The sequence below is a fragment of the Apaloderma vittatum genome, unplaced genomic scaffold (genome assembly GCF_000703405.1).
Source record: "Apaloderma vittatum isolate BGI_N311 unplaced genomic scaffold, ASM70340v1 scaffold16611, whole genome shotgun sequence".
Lineage (NCBI taxonomy): Eukaryota > Metazoa > Chordata > Aves > Trogoniformes > Trogonidae > Apaloderma > Apaloderma vittatum.
This window is the reverse complement of record NW_009697529.1, coordinates 19310-34266: the sequence shown is the minus strand read 5'-3', so window position 1 is coordinate 34266 and position 14957 is coordinate 19310. Positions and strand designations below refer to the sequence as shown.

Sequence of the window (14957 nt, the reverse complement as noted above, 5' to 3'; positions counted from 1 at the left end):
CGAGGAGAAAAAAAAAAAACATTCTGCTTTCAAAACACGTTCTATGGAGTAGATAAAAGTTTCATTGATAATATATTGCTGTAAGGGTTGTAGTTAAATCATTGGTCAGAGATCAAAGCCAACAAGTTTCAACAATATTTAATTGTGGTTGGCATATTCCATTGCCACATTCCAAGAATTGTAACTGAAACAAATGTTTAAGCTTACAATTCTGAAATTGTTCTTCATATAAGGAATATTTGTTTGTTACAAATATCACACAGGCCTCATCAACCGAGTGTTCTATAAAATGCTTTTTAATTGCAAACACTTAAAATTCAGACTATTTGTTCTTTTTCTCTGTGGTAGCTGGATAGAAGAGCAGTTCAGGTAAATTTAAAAGCTGAAAATACCCTCCAAAATGTTCCTTGAATGAACACTTCTGACAGCTTTAGTTCATTCGGCTGAGAGATTTCCTCTCCTCAGAACAGATCTCATTTTACCACACAAATCTCTTGCCTGCTACAAAATCAGCGTTTGTTTAGTCAGTGCAGTCAGTGAAAAGTGGACTTTGCGAAAACCCCCAAGTAAAATTAGCTTGCACTCAGCCTTTAAATTAAATCTTATGTATTCGACATCTAAAAAGCGAGTCTTCTCCAATTTAAAACTGCAGGGTGATGTTAACTAAACATTATTACAAAATATACCCAAGGAAAGCTCAGACTGTACAAATGCTCTAAAAGGAAAGACTTAATTTTAAGTTATCTGTTGAAGATTACAAGGAAGGAAAGCATAACATCTCTTTTTGAGGCTGGTTCATGCTCTCTACACCAATTTACTACTTTCAAAGGCTTGTAACTCTTAACACTTCTTAGCTTTTGGGATGATTTTTCTAAGCAAGGCTAATGACTTAGAAGTTCAATGGTTTTTCTCACTTTTTTTTTAATAATAGTTTTTCAAAAGATGATGTAGCGTCCCTTGAGCTTATTGCACTGGACATTCAGAAGCAGTCCATCTGCACAGCTTCCACCACTCCTGTACCATCAGTCCAGATTTTACCAAGTAAAAAAAGTCTAACCTGTACTAAACCCAAAATTCGGTTTCCACAGGCATTTCCAAAGTCTACTGAAGCATTATCACTGAAGTAGCTGAATATTCATCACATGAATACTCAATAGCCTGTTTTCAGCTTTTCTGTTTCTGGATATAATTCCTGAAAGACAGCTATAAGAAAATATTCCACAAGCTAGCACTGCTTAGTTAAATAAAAATCTTACTTCTCAAGATATGGCTCAGTTATTTCATTGTGCAATCTCAAATCAATCAGAATTCGATTACAAGGCTCTTTCTGAGAATGAGTTTTTATTCTAAGGTGAACCATTACATCACATACACAGTTCCCATTTGCTTTGGCTATTTTAGTTGCCCAGGTGATGTAAGTGATGACATATCCCACATCATGCACTGAGGACCTATCACTGAACATTTTTGTCGGTACTGCATGGCTCTCGGCGCTCGCATTTAAGTTAGTGAGTTCCCACTGATGGTGTGCTGCTCTCACTTGCATTGCTAGAACTCTGGAATCACACCACACTGCTGCAGGGAATTGAAAAATAGTGTTATTCTTCTCCTCCTAGTCAACTGTGGAAGGACATCTTTATCTCGTCGACAGAGAGTGAGCTGCGGTAACAAGAACACGATCTGTACTTCCTTGGCTCCATTCCCATTGCAAAGACTACACACGCACCAAAAAAAAAAAAAAAAAAGGGCATTTAAAATTTATCCTATAATGCTGAAACGGTCACAAAAAAACAATTCACGCTCACACTTGATATTTGCTTGCGTAAGGGTAAACTTAGTAACCTCTGAAGGGCAAAGCACTCATCCTTGAAATCGCAGCTGAAATTCCTTTAGATGCTCACTGTCCCTGTGACCTTCCAAAGCAGGGGCCTTCACAACCAGGGCCGATACTTCTCCAGTGGGGATTTGCAAGATCAAATGCCATTGTGTGGCAGGCTTGACTCTCCACACTCTTCCAAAGAGCATTTTAGGGTAGCACGGCAACTTCCGCACCGACAGTGAAGAAATCCACCCCCGTACTCCTCCTTCTTCTGTGAGAGGGAAGGGACGTTATGATTAATCCTCCTCCATGGCACAAGCCATAATCACAATTTCAAGCTGCAGACTTTTGGGTAGACTTTTCTACACGTTTTAAAATGGGAGCAGAACTACTCACACACGCAATTTTATGCCAGAAGCAATATCAGAAAGAGATTCTTTTCAGGAATTATAACCTATAGCTGGTAAACCAAACAACTGAAGTTACTTGTGATCCATACAACTCTTACACTAAGTAAAAATGCCTTGGGAAGGAAATTTCAGAAATAATACTCCTGCATATCTACTCAGGTCTTACTAGAGATTAAAGCTTTGATCAAATGAGAAGAACTGGACCCAACAGCCAATCTTCCAGGACAGATTCAGATTTACCAGGATTGTAGTTTCAGGGCAATTCTATTCTTTTTTGCCACTTATTTAAACCTTACAAAATTAATTTTAGAGGGAGCATGCTAGCGGGCATTTTGCTATTCCTTTGGAGAATTAGAAAAGGCAGATTACTTTCTTCATGTCGTTAGTAAGAACAGATAGCAAATGAAATCAGGTCACAACACATTCTTTATCTAGAGTGGGTTAAAGCAAACTGTATTTCCTTCTGAGCAGAAAAGAAATACACATTTCACACTGCATTACGCTTGGCTTCTTTTTTGCTCCTTGTGTTCAGGCCTAATTTGAACAGCTATGTCGAACGAGCAGGGTAGCATGTGCTAGTGTGCCACACCAGCAATTTCATCCCTGTGCTTCAGACAAAATACATTCATGCTGATTCTTGCATTCTAAGCACAGTTACCAACGTCTGAATACTTGAAAAAATACATGAAGTAAACAGCTGCCAAGATCATGTTGGAACTGATGGATGTTCCTGAGAGGGATGTAACAGGGAAGCCAAAAATGACGACAGAAAGAGCAACTTTATAGGACTACTTCTCATTAAGATTATTACAGGTTCTCCACAGCAAAGTATCGTTTTTCTATTTAAGTATAAAGCATTTAAAATTCAGCCAATTTTGCAAAACCCGAGTATACATATTTTAGAGGCATTGTTCTGAATTCTAACGTCACTGATGGCGCTGTCACACATATCAAGCTACAAAGCAACTGATGTAATATTGTGATAGACACACAGATCACAGCATAAAGACGACTGTTAAGTCATTAATTTTGAAAAAGTTAATAGCCTAGCAGAGTAAAGAAAGTAACAAACTTTAGGAACAAAGACATTACTGTTTAAAAAGCCTCAGTGACCACAGGAGGTCATCTTGGATTTTGGTCTAAAAGCAACTTGTATCTGCAAAACTACCAACTGTGTTTTCTGGAAAAGGAAAAAATTGGGCAAACGTTTCCTTAATTTTATGTGACTGCTGACATTATACCAAAGAAAAACTATATTAGAAAAAAGCACACTGAACACTTTAAAACAAACTAAACTGAGATATTAAGTAACACTAGATTAGCTTGCTAACAAAAGTGTGCATAATAAACTTCCTTACGTAGTTTTCAGATACACCTGCGTATCATTTACTCATAATTATTCCATAAAGCTGAGTCAGTCATAACAACTCAGTCTCTCCTGTCACCTTAGAATCATTAAATGCAGCAATAACTCCAGATTTTAGCATGCTCCCACCTACATTTATTTATGTCAGAGGTCAGTGATTTATAGCTTCTCATAAATGAAAAGCCATCACTACTGTAAGTCAAGTACTCAGCTCTATGAGTCTAGCAGGTGTAACAATTTAGAGCACTTCTCCGGAAGTCAATCAGTGTAGCTATGCAACATGTGGGAAAATAATTTCCTAGAAAGCTGATGCAGTATGTTAAGTCTGTGACATTTAGTAGATTCTTTCTTTCTGAAGCTACTGAAGTTATTTCTTGCCATATACAGAGTATTCAGAACCAATCAGCAGCTATAGAGTCTTCACTGAAGTATTTAAATAGTTTCACGAATGCTTAAAAGATGGTGTTTAGCTTGTGTAATTAGTGGAGAAGCGTTTTTGACGTTAGCGTATCCAACTAGAAATACTTCAACTTACCTAAATAGGGAATACAAGGAGTCATCTTCAAGCTGCTGATATAATCTCTAAGCCTTTTGTAATTATCTTCTTTACTCATAACATACTCCAACTTTTCAAAGGTGGCTTTATCTTTCCGACTCAACAGCTAGGGAAAAAAAAGTAATTAAAAAACATAAAAAAGGCAAAACTAGGTGAGTTTGATCATTACGATCTCTCTCTTACCCTTAAAAGCATGGTTTTTAACCTCCGCCCCCACACTGTTACTGGCTTTTTTTTTTTTTAAGTACAACTGCTTCAAAATTACAACATTTCCTCCTTAGAGATGAGTACTTTAAGGGCTTACAAAGAAAAGAAGCTATTTTGGCTGTTAAATTTAAACTATCCTTTTAAAACTAAGTAGAACTTTGGTGTCCTGAAATAACGTAAATTATCAAAAGACTAGGTAACACACAACACAATTTCATGTGCTGTCCACATCTACAGTATCTCAAACGAGTTCTCAAATCAATTTATTCACTCTGATTATGGATAAAGCTAACATTTCTTTGCCAGATACACTCAGAAATTTTACACTAATCCAGCTTCAGATAAACCCAAATTCCAAAACATGTTCTTATTCTTGATTTGAGAGCCTCTCAACAAATAAGTTTTCTAAAGAGCAAACCAGTACTATTAAAATCTGATAAATACCTTAAACTAAATGACAATATTAAAAACAAAAAATGGAGATATACTCATATACTTGAAGGTCTAGGTAAGAGTAAGGATTTCATCCATTTCTCTTTACAGAAGACATGAATATAGGTTGTGTATATTGTTCTGCCAACCAGCAATTTTACTGGCTCTTGGTATTACAGGAATGACCACATCAAATACAAAAAATTAAGAGTCATGGATCTCCTCCATTGTCCATTTCTTCTCCCACTGGGCCCTTCTTTACAGAATTAACAGCAACTAGGCTCTCTTTGTAAGACTAGGAAAGTAAACTAAGATACTTTCAAAACATCTAGCTGAACTACTGCTGCAAAGCCACCTTCAGGGATTCATATCAATTCAGTCAGAATCAGAAGGGTGTCAGAAGTCCTCACTGAACATTTTGGCTGAAGACTCAGTGTCCTAGTGCAAAAATTACACAGGTTGGATCACTAAAATTTTACGCATATTCCCTCTTCTTTTTCAGTTAAAGATCAGCCTATGGGAACATGACAGAATTGAAGTGTCCCTTCTTTAAATTCAGTATTGAAGTAACAGCTTTTTAATGTACATTGTCTATATTCTAGTCTTCATTAGGATAGCTAGCCCAACACCAAACTAAATGCTGCCTTTCACAACAAAGTCACTTTTTAAGTGATTTCTTTCACAAGACATACTGATCTCTGACATGCCAGCAATTAATTTACATCTTTGGCTTTAGTTCCAATGTTAGAATAAACAGCATCTCATGTTCATTAAAACTGCCAATTTCAGGACAAGGAAACAGCAGACAGGCATGACTTCTTTCCAGCCACCGGAACACAACACTTATCTTCTGAAGTTTATCTCCTCAAAGACAGTTTCAATTTAATAAGCCTAAATTAGCTTGCCTTCAATAACACGCTAAAATAATCTGTCATTATTCAGTGTCTGAAAGACTTCTGTAGTTTTGCAGACTGGAAGGTAAGACAGGTCTAACAGGTACAGTAATGGCCTAAATTCATACTTGAATGAAATTAATTGTATTTTTCTCCCCCCAAAAATGCTGATTTGTACAATCTTCTTCTAGTCTCATATATCATTTCGAGATCTTTGAACAAACTCTGAACAAATTGATCCTGTATGACTTTCCCTTGGGCTCACCATGCAATTCACATCATGCTTGCATCAGTATAGGAAAGTAAAGAGAAGTCGGCAACAATAAAAATGTTTCTGTGAGAGCAAGTAAGGACCCAGCTGTTATTTCTTCAGTTTCAAGAGCTGCTTCTTTTTTCTAAATTATTTTTCTTCCTTCGTCTGTTAGGCTCAAAGGATGCAGAGAACAGTAAAGATATGCACATATGCAGAGACAATAAAAGCTACAGGGAGCTTTTGGAGCCTTCCAGGCTGCTCTTTGCTTTGTAACGATGGTGTGCCTGCACTGAAGACAATTTTTTTTAAAATGCAAGAAAGGAGAGACAAGGTTTCAGGGTGCTGGCAGAGCAGAGCAGGATTCACTCGCCTAATGATTATTTGCTTCTATTACCAAAGTCGTGGCTGGTCATCTAGATTTACTTTGCATTAAATGGAGAGAAGTAGAATAATACATTCAATGATTTTTCTTGAAGAGGTTTGTAATTCTGTTCAAGTTCTGAACAGGGCAAACCACATATCAGAAGCATTTATTATTCTCCAGAGTTCAGAGGGTGTGCAGGCAATGAGCGAGACAAATTTCAGACATATCGTCAGACGACACGAATTTCATCTTTTTTAGGAACATTAGATCGCCAAGCAAATATTTAACGGCTCCTTTCAACTCTAGATTCCAACTATACAAAGTAACTCTTTTTTTCTTTTGAAAAGGTTGCTTCAAATGGTTGCTACAAACCTCTCTGAAATGGAGAAGATAACCATCCTTATTGAAGGTTTCAGAAGGTTACTCAAATAATGGCTTGGTGTGCCTTTTCACATGTCTTCTCTTGGTTTTAATACAGAGAAAGTCAAAGGCCTAGAATTACTTCAAGAACTTATAAACCGAACTTCCAAGTGAAAGACAACTGTATCAGCTTGCAGTGCACACTGCTAGGAGCTATCCCAGGGGCTATTTGCAAAGGCTTACATAAAATGCCAAAAAGCATAGATTCACTTGGAATTGTGTGAAAAACTGAACACCTGGTATTTAAGAGGCTGGAAAGGAACTGTCAACAGCACACAAAAAAGTCCCTGTAAACGCAAACTAGAACTTCTGGGCAGGAAAAGAAACTGGAGACTCCCAGTTCTGAATGGCATAAGCATGGTAGGAATCAAAATGGTTATTTTAATATATGGCTAGAGTTGACATTTGTTTTGAGTTATGCAAAAACAAATAAATTAAAAAAATAATCAATTTGGTATCACAGTTATGTCAAACTGTTGAGTCATCAATTTATCAATGTGACAAACCAGAAAAACAGTAGTTCTCCTTCGGATCATTTTGAAGCATTAACTTCATAAAGATTTCCTTAAAAAGATTTTTGGTATTTTGAAATAACGTCTTAATTGTGCATCTGCAAAATATGCCCAAAATTCTATATTAGTACATCACCATGAGTGAACTATATTTAATTTTGGTAACATCTATCAACTGAACAACATTATCATTCAGTTATGAAACAAAAGAAACTCCTTTTGTAACGTGAGGATGTGTTGAGATGTCTTCAGTGAAAGTTTTAACTGTTTGTAATGATATATTTATGCTGATCCCTAGCACAGATTATTTCAGTCACCTGATTGCTTCTACCACACTTGACAATGTCACAGTTCATCTCTTTATACAGCTGGGTAACAACACAACGTATGGCTGAATCAAGTAGTGTTCTCTCAGCTCTGAGGTATCAATGAGCAAGAGTCACTCCTAACGTTCTTTCGACCAAGGATACAACTCGATAAGAATATTATTAATTCCAGTTAAAAAAAAAACAAAACAAAACAGATGTCAAATAAAATTTTTTTCCAAATAATGCCATTCTTTCATTACTGTACAAAACAGGCCTGCAAATATACCGTGTAATGCAATTGTTATAATTATGGAAATAATTCTAAAAACTCTTGCGGAAAATTGCTAGATTTAGTTATCAGTCAGAGAAACTATGGAAACTGAATCAAGAGTTTCTGGACATCTGATCTCCATAGCAAAAAAAATTCCAACAGTATAAACCCCTAAATGATTAAAGTATGACCCACTTTGGCAATCCTAATTTTCCAGGCAACTAAATACAAAACAGCTTCTGGCCAAATCAAAAGCCTCTACATTTCACAGAATCTGCAGGGAACTATTTTTCAAAGGAAAATATTTCTATGCCAGAATGGAAAAAAAAAAATTCAAAAGGAAATCATACACTTAAGAGGCCATAGAAGCATGCACGTGGTACAAGAATATTAAAAGTATCTGTCCTAATTGTTGCACCCATGAAAAGAAGCTATAGAATGTTCTGTTTTCCTCAGAATAAGTTGAAACCCCTCCAGCGTCCTGCCGCTCACTTACCGCCCATGTTTTAGTCAGCCTGAAGATCGGAGCACTCTGTAGGCCTGATACAACTGCCATGAGAGCGTGCAGATTATTCAGCTCGTACAGTTTCTGGGGACAAAAACACATTCTAAGCATCATCAATAAGGAGCACAGAACAAATAATGTACAAATGAAGAAATCTTGCATGTACTAAAACAGACAGTTACAGAGAACTGCTGTGCACCCATACCACTTGTGTGGCGTCTCCTAAAATTTATCATTACGGCATCTATACAGTTTTGGATGCTAGCTATTTCATAGTCCACAGAAAACCTTTAATAAAATAAAAATCGTACATCTTGGGACATGTATCAGATGTGGCAGAAATCGCTTTCATAGCATTCAACAGTTTTTTAAGACTTCCCATGTCAAAAAGGCTAACTGAGTTTTGAATGACGTAATCGTGGTAGTACTTAATACTATAAATGCATCCTTCCTTTCCAATAGCAAAAGCAAACAAGCTATTTCTGTTCTGACTCACACCGCTTGAGACGATTCTACACACAGTGTTTTCATTTAACTAACACTGGAACGCACATCTAGTACAAGATAAACAATATTTGAAGTAAGTTTCTCTGTGTTTCCTTAACTGAACTATTTTTTTTTCTAAAGAAAGGCTTGCGTTTCAGAACTTTACCCTGTCACTATTTCTGACAACTTTGTTAAACGCAGAAGGCAAACAGCTATTCATGTCAACAGATACAATTACAGCTAAATCAGGTATCAGATAAATATTTACCTACGGGTATTTCTGAACTAACCAACTTAAAAGTAAGAATTTTCATCATGGTGAATCCCACAGAACCCCCACTCACACCATTCGAATTCTCACCTTTGCAGTTTTAATGTAGTGGCTTAAAACCTCAGCTCTTATTTTTAAAGTTTGTGCATGTAGAATCTCTCTGACAACCCAGAAGCTTACCTAAAGAGAAGAAAATTTGCCTTTTTAAAATCCAGAGCTTCCACCTTATATTTTTCATATTTTTATTTCATGAGCAATACATTAAAATTCTCACAGCTTTCAACTTCCATCTATAAAGGCGAATACATATTACAAGATGCCAATGCTTATAGTGTAAAATCCCAACCAATATAGCCGATATATTAACAAAAAACCTTCTTCAAAGTGTTTCGGCTCTGTTGTTCTGCTCCTTCTTGTCCAAGATACCTTCTGCCATTACATGGTCAAGTGGTGTCTTAAATCCAATTAATAAATCCAACTCAAGTTTAGAATTGAATCTTTTATCTTGTTACTCTCTTCATCTTCCTCATTTCTTAACTAGCAGCCATTCACCCCAGTATGTTATCAGAGAGCGTGTGTTCCGCTACCTGCTTTTCTCAGTGAGCGCGGGTGGGTGGCTACAATTTGTCTATGTCACACCAGTTAGTTGTGTACAAAGACAGTGGGATCTATTTTTCTAACAAGGAAAACTCTTCTGCCACCAGTACATCTCAAAAAATCCCAACAGAATTAGTTATGTGCAATCTATGCAGACAGACTTGTTTTCAGGCTAAGTTTTGAGGACAGACATAAAGTAAATGACTAACACTTCAAACAAAGTGCTCCCAGGAAAATAAAATCATGACTGAATTTTATTAATAGAGCCTACAAAATGAAGGAATATAAAGACTAAAACTGAATTATTTTCTTTTGTTTTTCTCTTCTATAGCTTCAAAGTTACACTATCCAATGCTCACACTAGTTAACAGCTTCAACTACAGTTCACCGACAACTCCAAATTCCCAGTACCTCTGAAGAAAAATAATAATTGGAGCAATATCACCTGAACAAATGGTAGGAAGCCTCTGCCGTAACCTAGAGTTTATAGTCTGTACTCTTCCCACTGGCTATGTTGATCACCCGCTAATATACAGCACGCTACCATAGTCATTTGCTAACTTCTACAGGACTAACTTCACTGCTGTATAAAAATTGCTATTATATTCATTATGCTATGAAGGGTGGTTGGTGCATTTCACAGTTACAAAAATGTCTCAGAAAGCTACACTTTGAAAACGCTTTGTGAACATATCTAAATTCTAATCTTTTCTCTCCTCTGCTCCCTCCACACCCTCTGCTCTCACATACTTTAGCACAATGATCGAAAATAAGCACCTTCATAACTGTAATAAAACAGCAGCAAAGAATTAGCAAATGGTAACAAATGCTGGAACTTTTATTGATGTATGTCCTACAAGTTAGGAAAAAATGAACCATTAGCAAGAAACAGCACGACTACTATTTATAATGTGACTGAAAATGGGGCACAAAGAAATATATGTTCTCATACATCAATATATTTCAACCTGTCATGCTGCTTTGATTTTTAAGACTGATGCTAAACTACTTCTTGTAAACTAACACTGTGGATGTACTCAAGTTCCTGCCACAAATTTCAAATTAAAAAAAAATGAAATATCCCGTTTGTCCCATTTTATTTTGCATAGTGTCTCAGCTCTTTATACGGAACAGCATGAGAAGATCCCAACCTTCAAAATTATTATATTTTCAGTGAAGTTACAGTGATCTAATGAGAACTGGGATGTCAAAACACAGCAGCTCTTTGAAACCGGAAAATGGAAGAATTACAACAAACCCACGAAAAAAACCCACAAACATCTTGCATAACAGCTGCTTTCCTTCAGTATGTTTGTCTAAGGCTGTAGTAGCCAGGAAAGAATTAGCTATGGTGCTCAGTTTTCTTTTTCCTTTTTTTCTCTTGTTTTTTTTTAAAGTAACAAAGTATCTCCAGATAAATATTACCCTGACAAATATAAAAAATTATTCTGTGCAAACAGCGTTACTATAATATACGTAAGTTCTGAATGCATAAAAATAGTATTTAACAGTACTTCAAAATACTGTCAAAAAGAGATAAACCTCAGCTTGATGTTCTGCTGTAATTACACAGCTTGAGAAAACCAACTTTTCCCTTGACTGACAAGCAAGTTTCTAAGGAGATGCTCTCCCTTTGAAGATCAAGGGAAGTTAAATTTTTAACATAGATTTTCATAGCATAAAGACTCAGGTAGAGGTAACACACATACTTAAAATCCCAAGTTAATCCCAAATTGTTCTCTAGTTAACAGAGCATTGATATAATAGGAGATTGCCCACAGTAGGCCAGACTATGAAACACTTGCTCAAAATACAGAACAATGCTCAATAGTTTTCATAAGGACAAAAAAAAGGAATTATGTTGGCCCTGGCTTCTATCAAAGTTCATCAGTATACGAGTGACATAAGCACTGTGCTGCACAAGCACTCTTGTTTACCCAAGCAAGTTCAATTTCCACCCCAGTCCCAGCCAGACACAGCCTCAACGCTGCCAAGCTCTTGCAGGAAAAACAAACCCAAACAAAATGCAGCATTTTCTTTGAAGGTTAGAGCCACCCGGTCCCTTCAGTGACCGGAAAAGTAGGAGATAAAGAATTCAACACACTGAATCATTTCCACCCCAGCCACCTCCACTCCTCTTCTACGTGCTTCACTGGCGTTGACAGGGTTTTGGCTGGTCTTGTCTGTTCGCTGTTGTCTTTAGACAGCACCATAATCTGACATATTCCAAATACTGAAGAATAAGCAATTTAAGTCCACCCTTTTGTTTAAATAGGCCACCTTCTTGTTTCATCCAGGTTTGTTGGTTTAGCAAGTAGACAAACAATTCTGCACTCTGCCACACTAACAACACTACTATGGAAGTATAAAACTAACTCTGAGAAACTAAAAAGCGCAGATTTCTGAGTTTTTGAAAGAAATTACATAAACAAATTCTGTATTTTAAAACAGTACTTAACAGTAGATGTAGAGATCTATGGGGTACCATGTAGCAATGTATTCTTCAAGAATAAAAGACTCCTGGCATGGAATGATTTGATTGATTTCTATTCCCTGAACTCAATCTGTTTTTACAGGCACCACATATAATTATCCCATAATGAATGCGGGAAATACACTACTTCACCCTCCGTGGACTGCAATCAACTGCACATCATCATTACGGTTTCCAAAACGCTATCAGCCGATCAATTTGCTGTGAAGCAGCCGTTAGTGATTCAATATTCTCTTTACTTACAAAGCGAGAGCTGTTCATGGCTGTCTTTTGGCAAGTTGGAGGAAAGAGGAAAGAGACAGATGGGCAACACATAATTTAAACCTAGTGAAATTTCAAAGGTTAACAAAAGTTTGATGAAGCATACTCATGACTGATAAACCCAGAAGTCGCAATGATTTTCCTGATTACTTAATTTTAGGACAAAGCATTAGAAACCCTCTGGGAAAGTGGGGCAGGTGACCAACAGGAATTACACCCTGCTCAGCAGGCACCTGGGATAGAACTGAATATCAAGAACGAGAACCAAGCAAGGAAGACGAAAACTGCTTACTCCACCACGTCTTCTTATCCCCAGCTTCTCCACCCATAGGAACTCTTGAGTTTCACTGCTCCTGAAAGGATGGTGAAACTAAATTATGACATCTCTATTGCAAGGAATGAATGAGTCCTCTGCAATGACATGTTTGGAACAGCAGGACCATGCCACATCAAATATTATCAAAAGTACCATCTCAGTAATTCAAAATTTGAGGAACGAACACAAACAGGAACCTGTAACTGAAATGATACTTGCCCCTTTTCCCTCCCCCCTCCAGACTCACTACAAGAAATAAGACTGCTGATTTCCCTCAGCGCCAGAATAAAGGCTGATGTAAACTTCTTGGAAGAGCTTCTTGCAGACGCTACCATCCTCACCACCACAGCTGCCTGCGGCAGTTTCTCAGAAAATTGGTTAGAGGCAACCTAAGCCACCACCTGAGCAGATGTTAAGAAGCTGAATGACCTTCTATCACCTATCCTTTGACTCTTCAAGGCAGAGTTTCTTCTACAGGCTACTACGACCCCTACATTAATGCTTTTCAATTGACACCTTAAAGAGAGTAAGAAACAATCAAGAAAAACAATGGGAAAGATGACCTAGAAATGCCTCCAAATCTCTTGGCTTTAAACACAGCCCTCAAAACAGTCTAAGCACTGCAACATCCAAACTTGATGGTGCTGCCAAAGTGAAAAACCAAGAGTAGCTACTTGTCCTGCTCCAGCTGATTTAATGCTGAAATGCAATGGGTCCAAGTACTTACTGGCTGCCTGTTAAAAAAAAAAAAAATCAAACCCCACCTTTTTTAATTTCTTGGGAGATAACTAATGGAATAGAGCCTCAAACTGGCTTCTTGATTGCACTGGTGACTTCACAAAACACATTGACACAACAAGGACACGATCTAGACTTCACCATTGTTCTTGTTTCAGGGGTATGCCAAGGAACAATTCAGATTACTGGCAATGCATTTCTTTTAGACACCAAAAGCAGCAATAACAGGCATTTAAGTAAAGGAATCTTCTGTAGCAGCCAATGCGACATCTGAAATACTGTATGAAAATGAAAGCCAGGGACAGATCCTGTCAGATGGATAGGTTGTCATAGGAGCTTAAAGGTGACAGAAAATTAAATTTTCAGCATATTAATAATGCTCATAAGAAACCATAAACAGACATATTCTCAGTGAAGGAACCCGTCAGCTGACACAGGCAAATCCAACTTGCATGGCTGTAGAGAAAATACGCAAATGGCTTTTTAGCACAAACTTAAACTTTACGACAAGAAAATTCACAGCTACATTTGTGTACGTACCACTAAGTAGAATGTCAGTACACTGACAACCAAAGAGACCCACAGATCACCTGCCATGGCATCAGTCTTAAAGCTCTTATATTGTTTGCAGGTTTATTGCTTTCCTGGCATTCCCCAAAAATAAGCTACAGAAAGGGAGAGCTTATAAGTAAGTCTTAGTCCATTTCTGAATGAATTATTTCGAGCAAGGCTTTCAGTTGCAGAACTAAAGGGAACGGAGCAGGGAGAGAAACAGAACAAGAAATTCTACCGACTGGCTTTAGGCACTTGTCAGAGTGCTGCATTTTATTCAAGGTTCTCCTTTACCATTCAGAAAAAATTTAAACAGCGATGTAGGACTTTCCATCCATCAAAACACACTGAACAAGCTCAAAGACATGACAGATCTTTAAGAGTCACTCAGTTTTATCATTTCTTTCAGATTGACCTCTCTTCAAACCAAAAGCAGTAGTTCCTTGAAACCAATGAAGAATAGTAGAAAAGGGAAATTAAGATAGATGTAGCCAGTGACTATCAACAACCATTTAATATGCACTTGAGCATAATGAAACTATGTAGGGTTCCCTTTAGCAGCCAGCAATGCTTTTCAGGGAAACAGGACCACCAGCTATGATGAAGAAATGCATTACTACGAAGGCAGGTATTTCTAGTATCATCTTCTTATCACATGCATAAACCCAGTTTTGTATGGACTTCTATAAAAACTAGGACTGAGCTAAATCGAGAATATCACCCATCAATTAATCATCCAGTCAACAGATTTGATAAATATTCCACAGAGTAAAATACAGAAAAATCTAAAAGGGTCACAAAACCAAGAAGTCACTAGCATGAATAAGAAGTGGAAGCCTAAGACAGGTTTACAATAATAAACTAAGGGGATTTTGCTGGCATGATAGCATTCTTATCTATGAATCTAAATATCATATTTCTAAGTC

The 14957-nt window shown here is 37.2% G+C and overlaps 1 protein-coding gene across 1 annotated transcript in view; it reads right to left on the bottom strand.

The window, feature by feature from the left end:
* RALGPS2 (Ral GEF with PH domain and SH3 binding motif 2) overlaps positions 1-14957 on the bottom strand; it is a gene marked incomplete at its 3' end in the record, with an annotated part of 74143 nt that overhangs the window by 41310 nt on the left and 17876 nt on the right. The window contains exons 4-6 of the mRNA XM_009877682.1: positions 9164-9253; positions 8308-8400; positions 4131-4257 (exon numbers count right to left, since the gene is read on the bottom strand). Of these exons, the coding sequence (XP_009875984.1) occupies positions 4131-4257; positions 8308-8400; positions 9164-9253 (310 nt within the window). The remainder of the gene's footprint in view (positions 1-4130; positions 4258-8307; positions 8401-9163; positions 9254-14957) is intronic.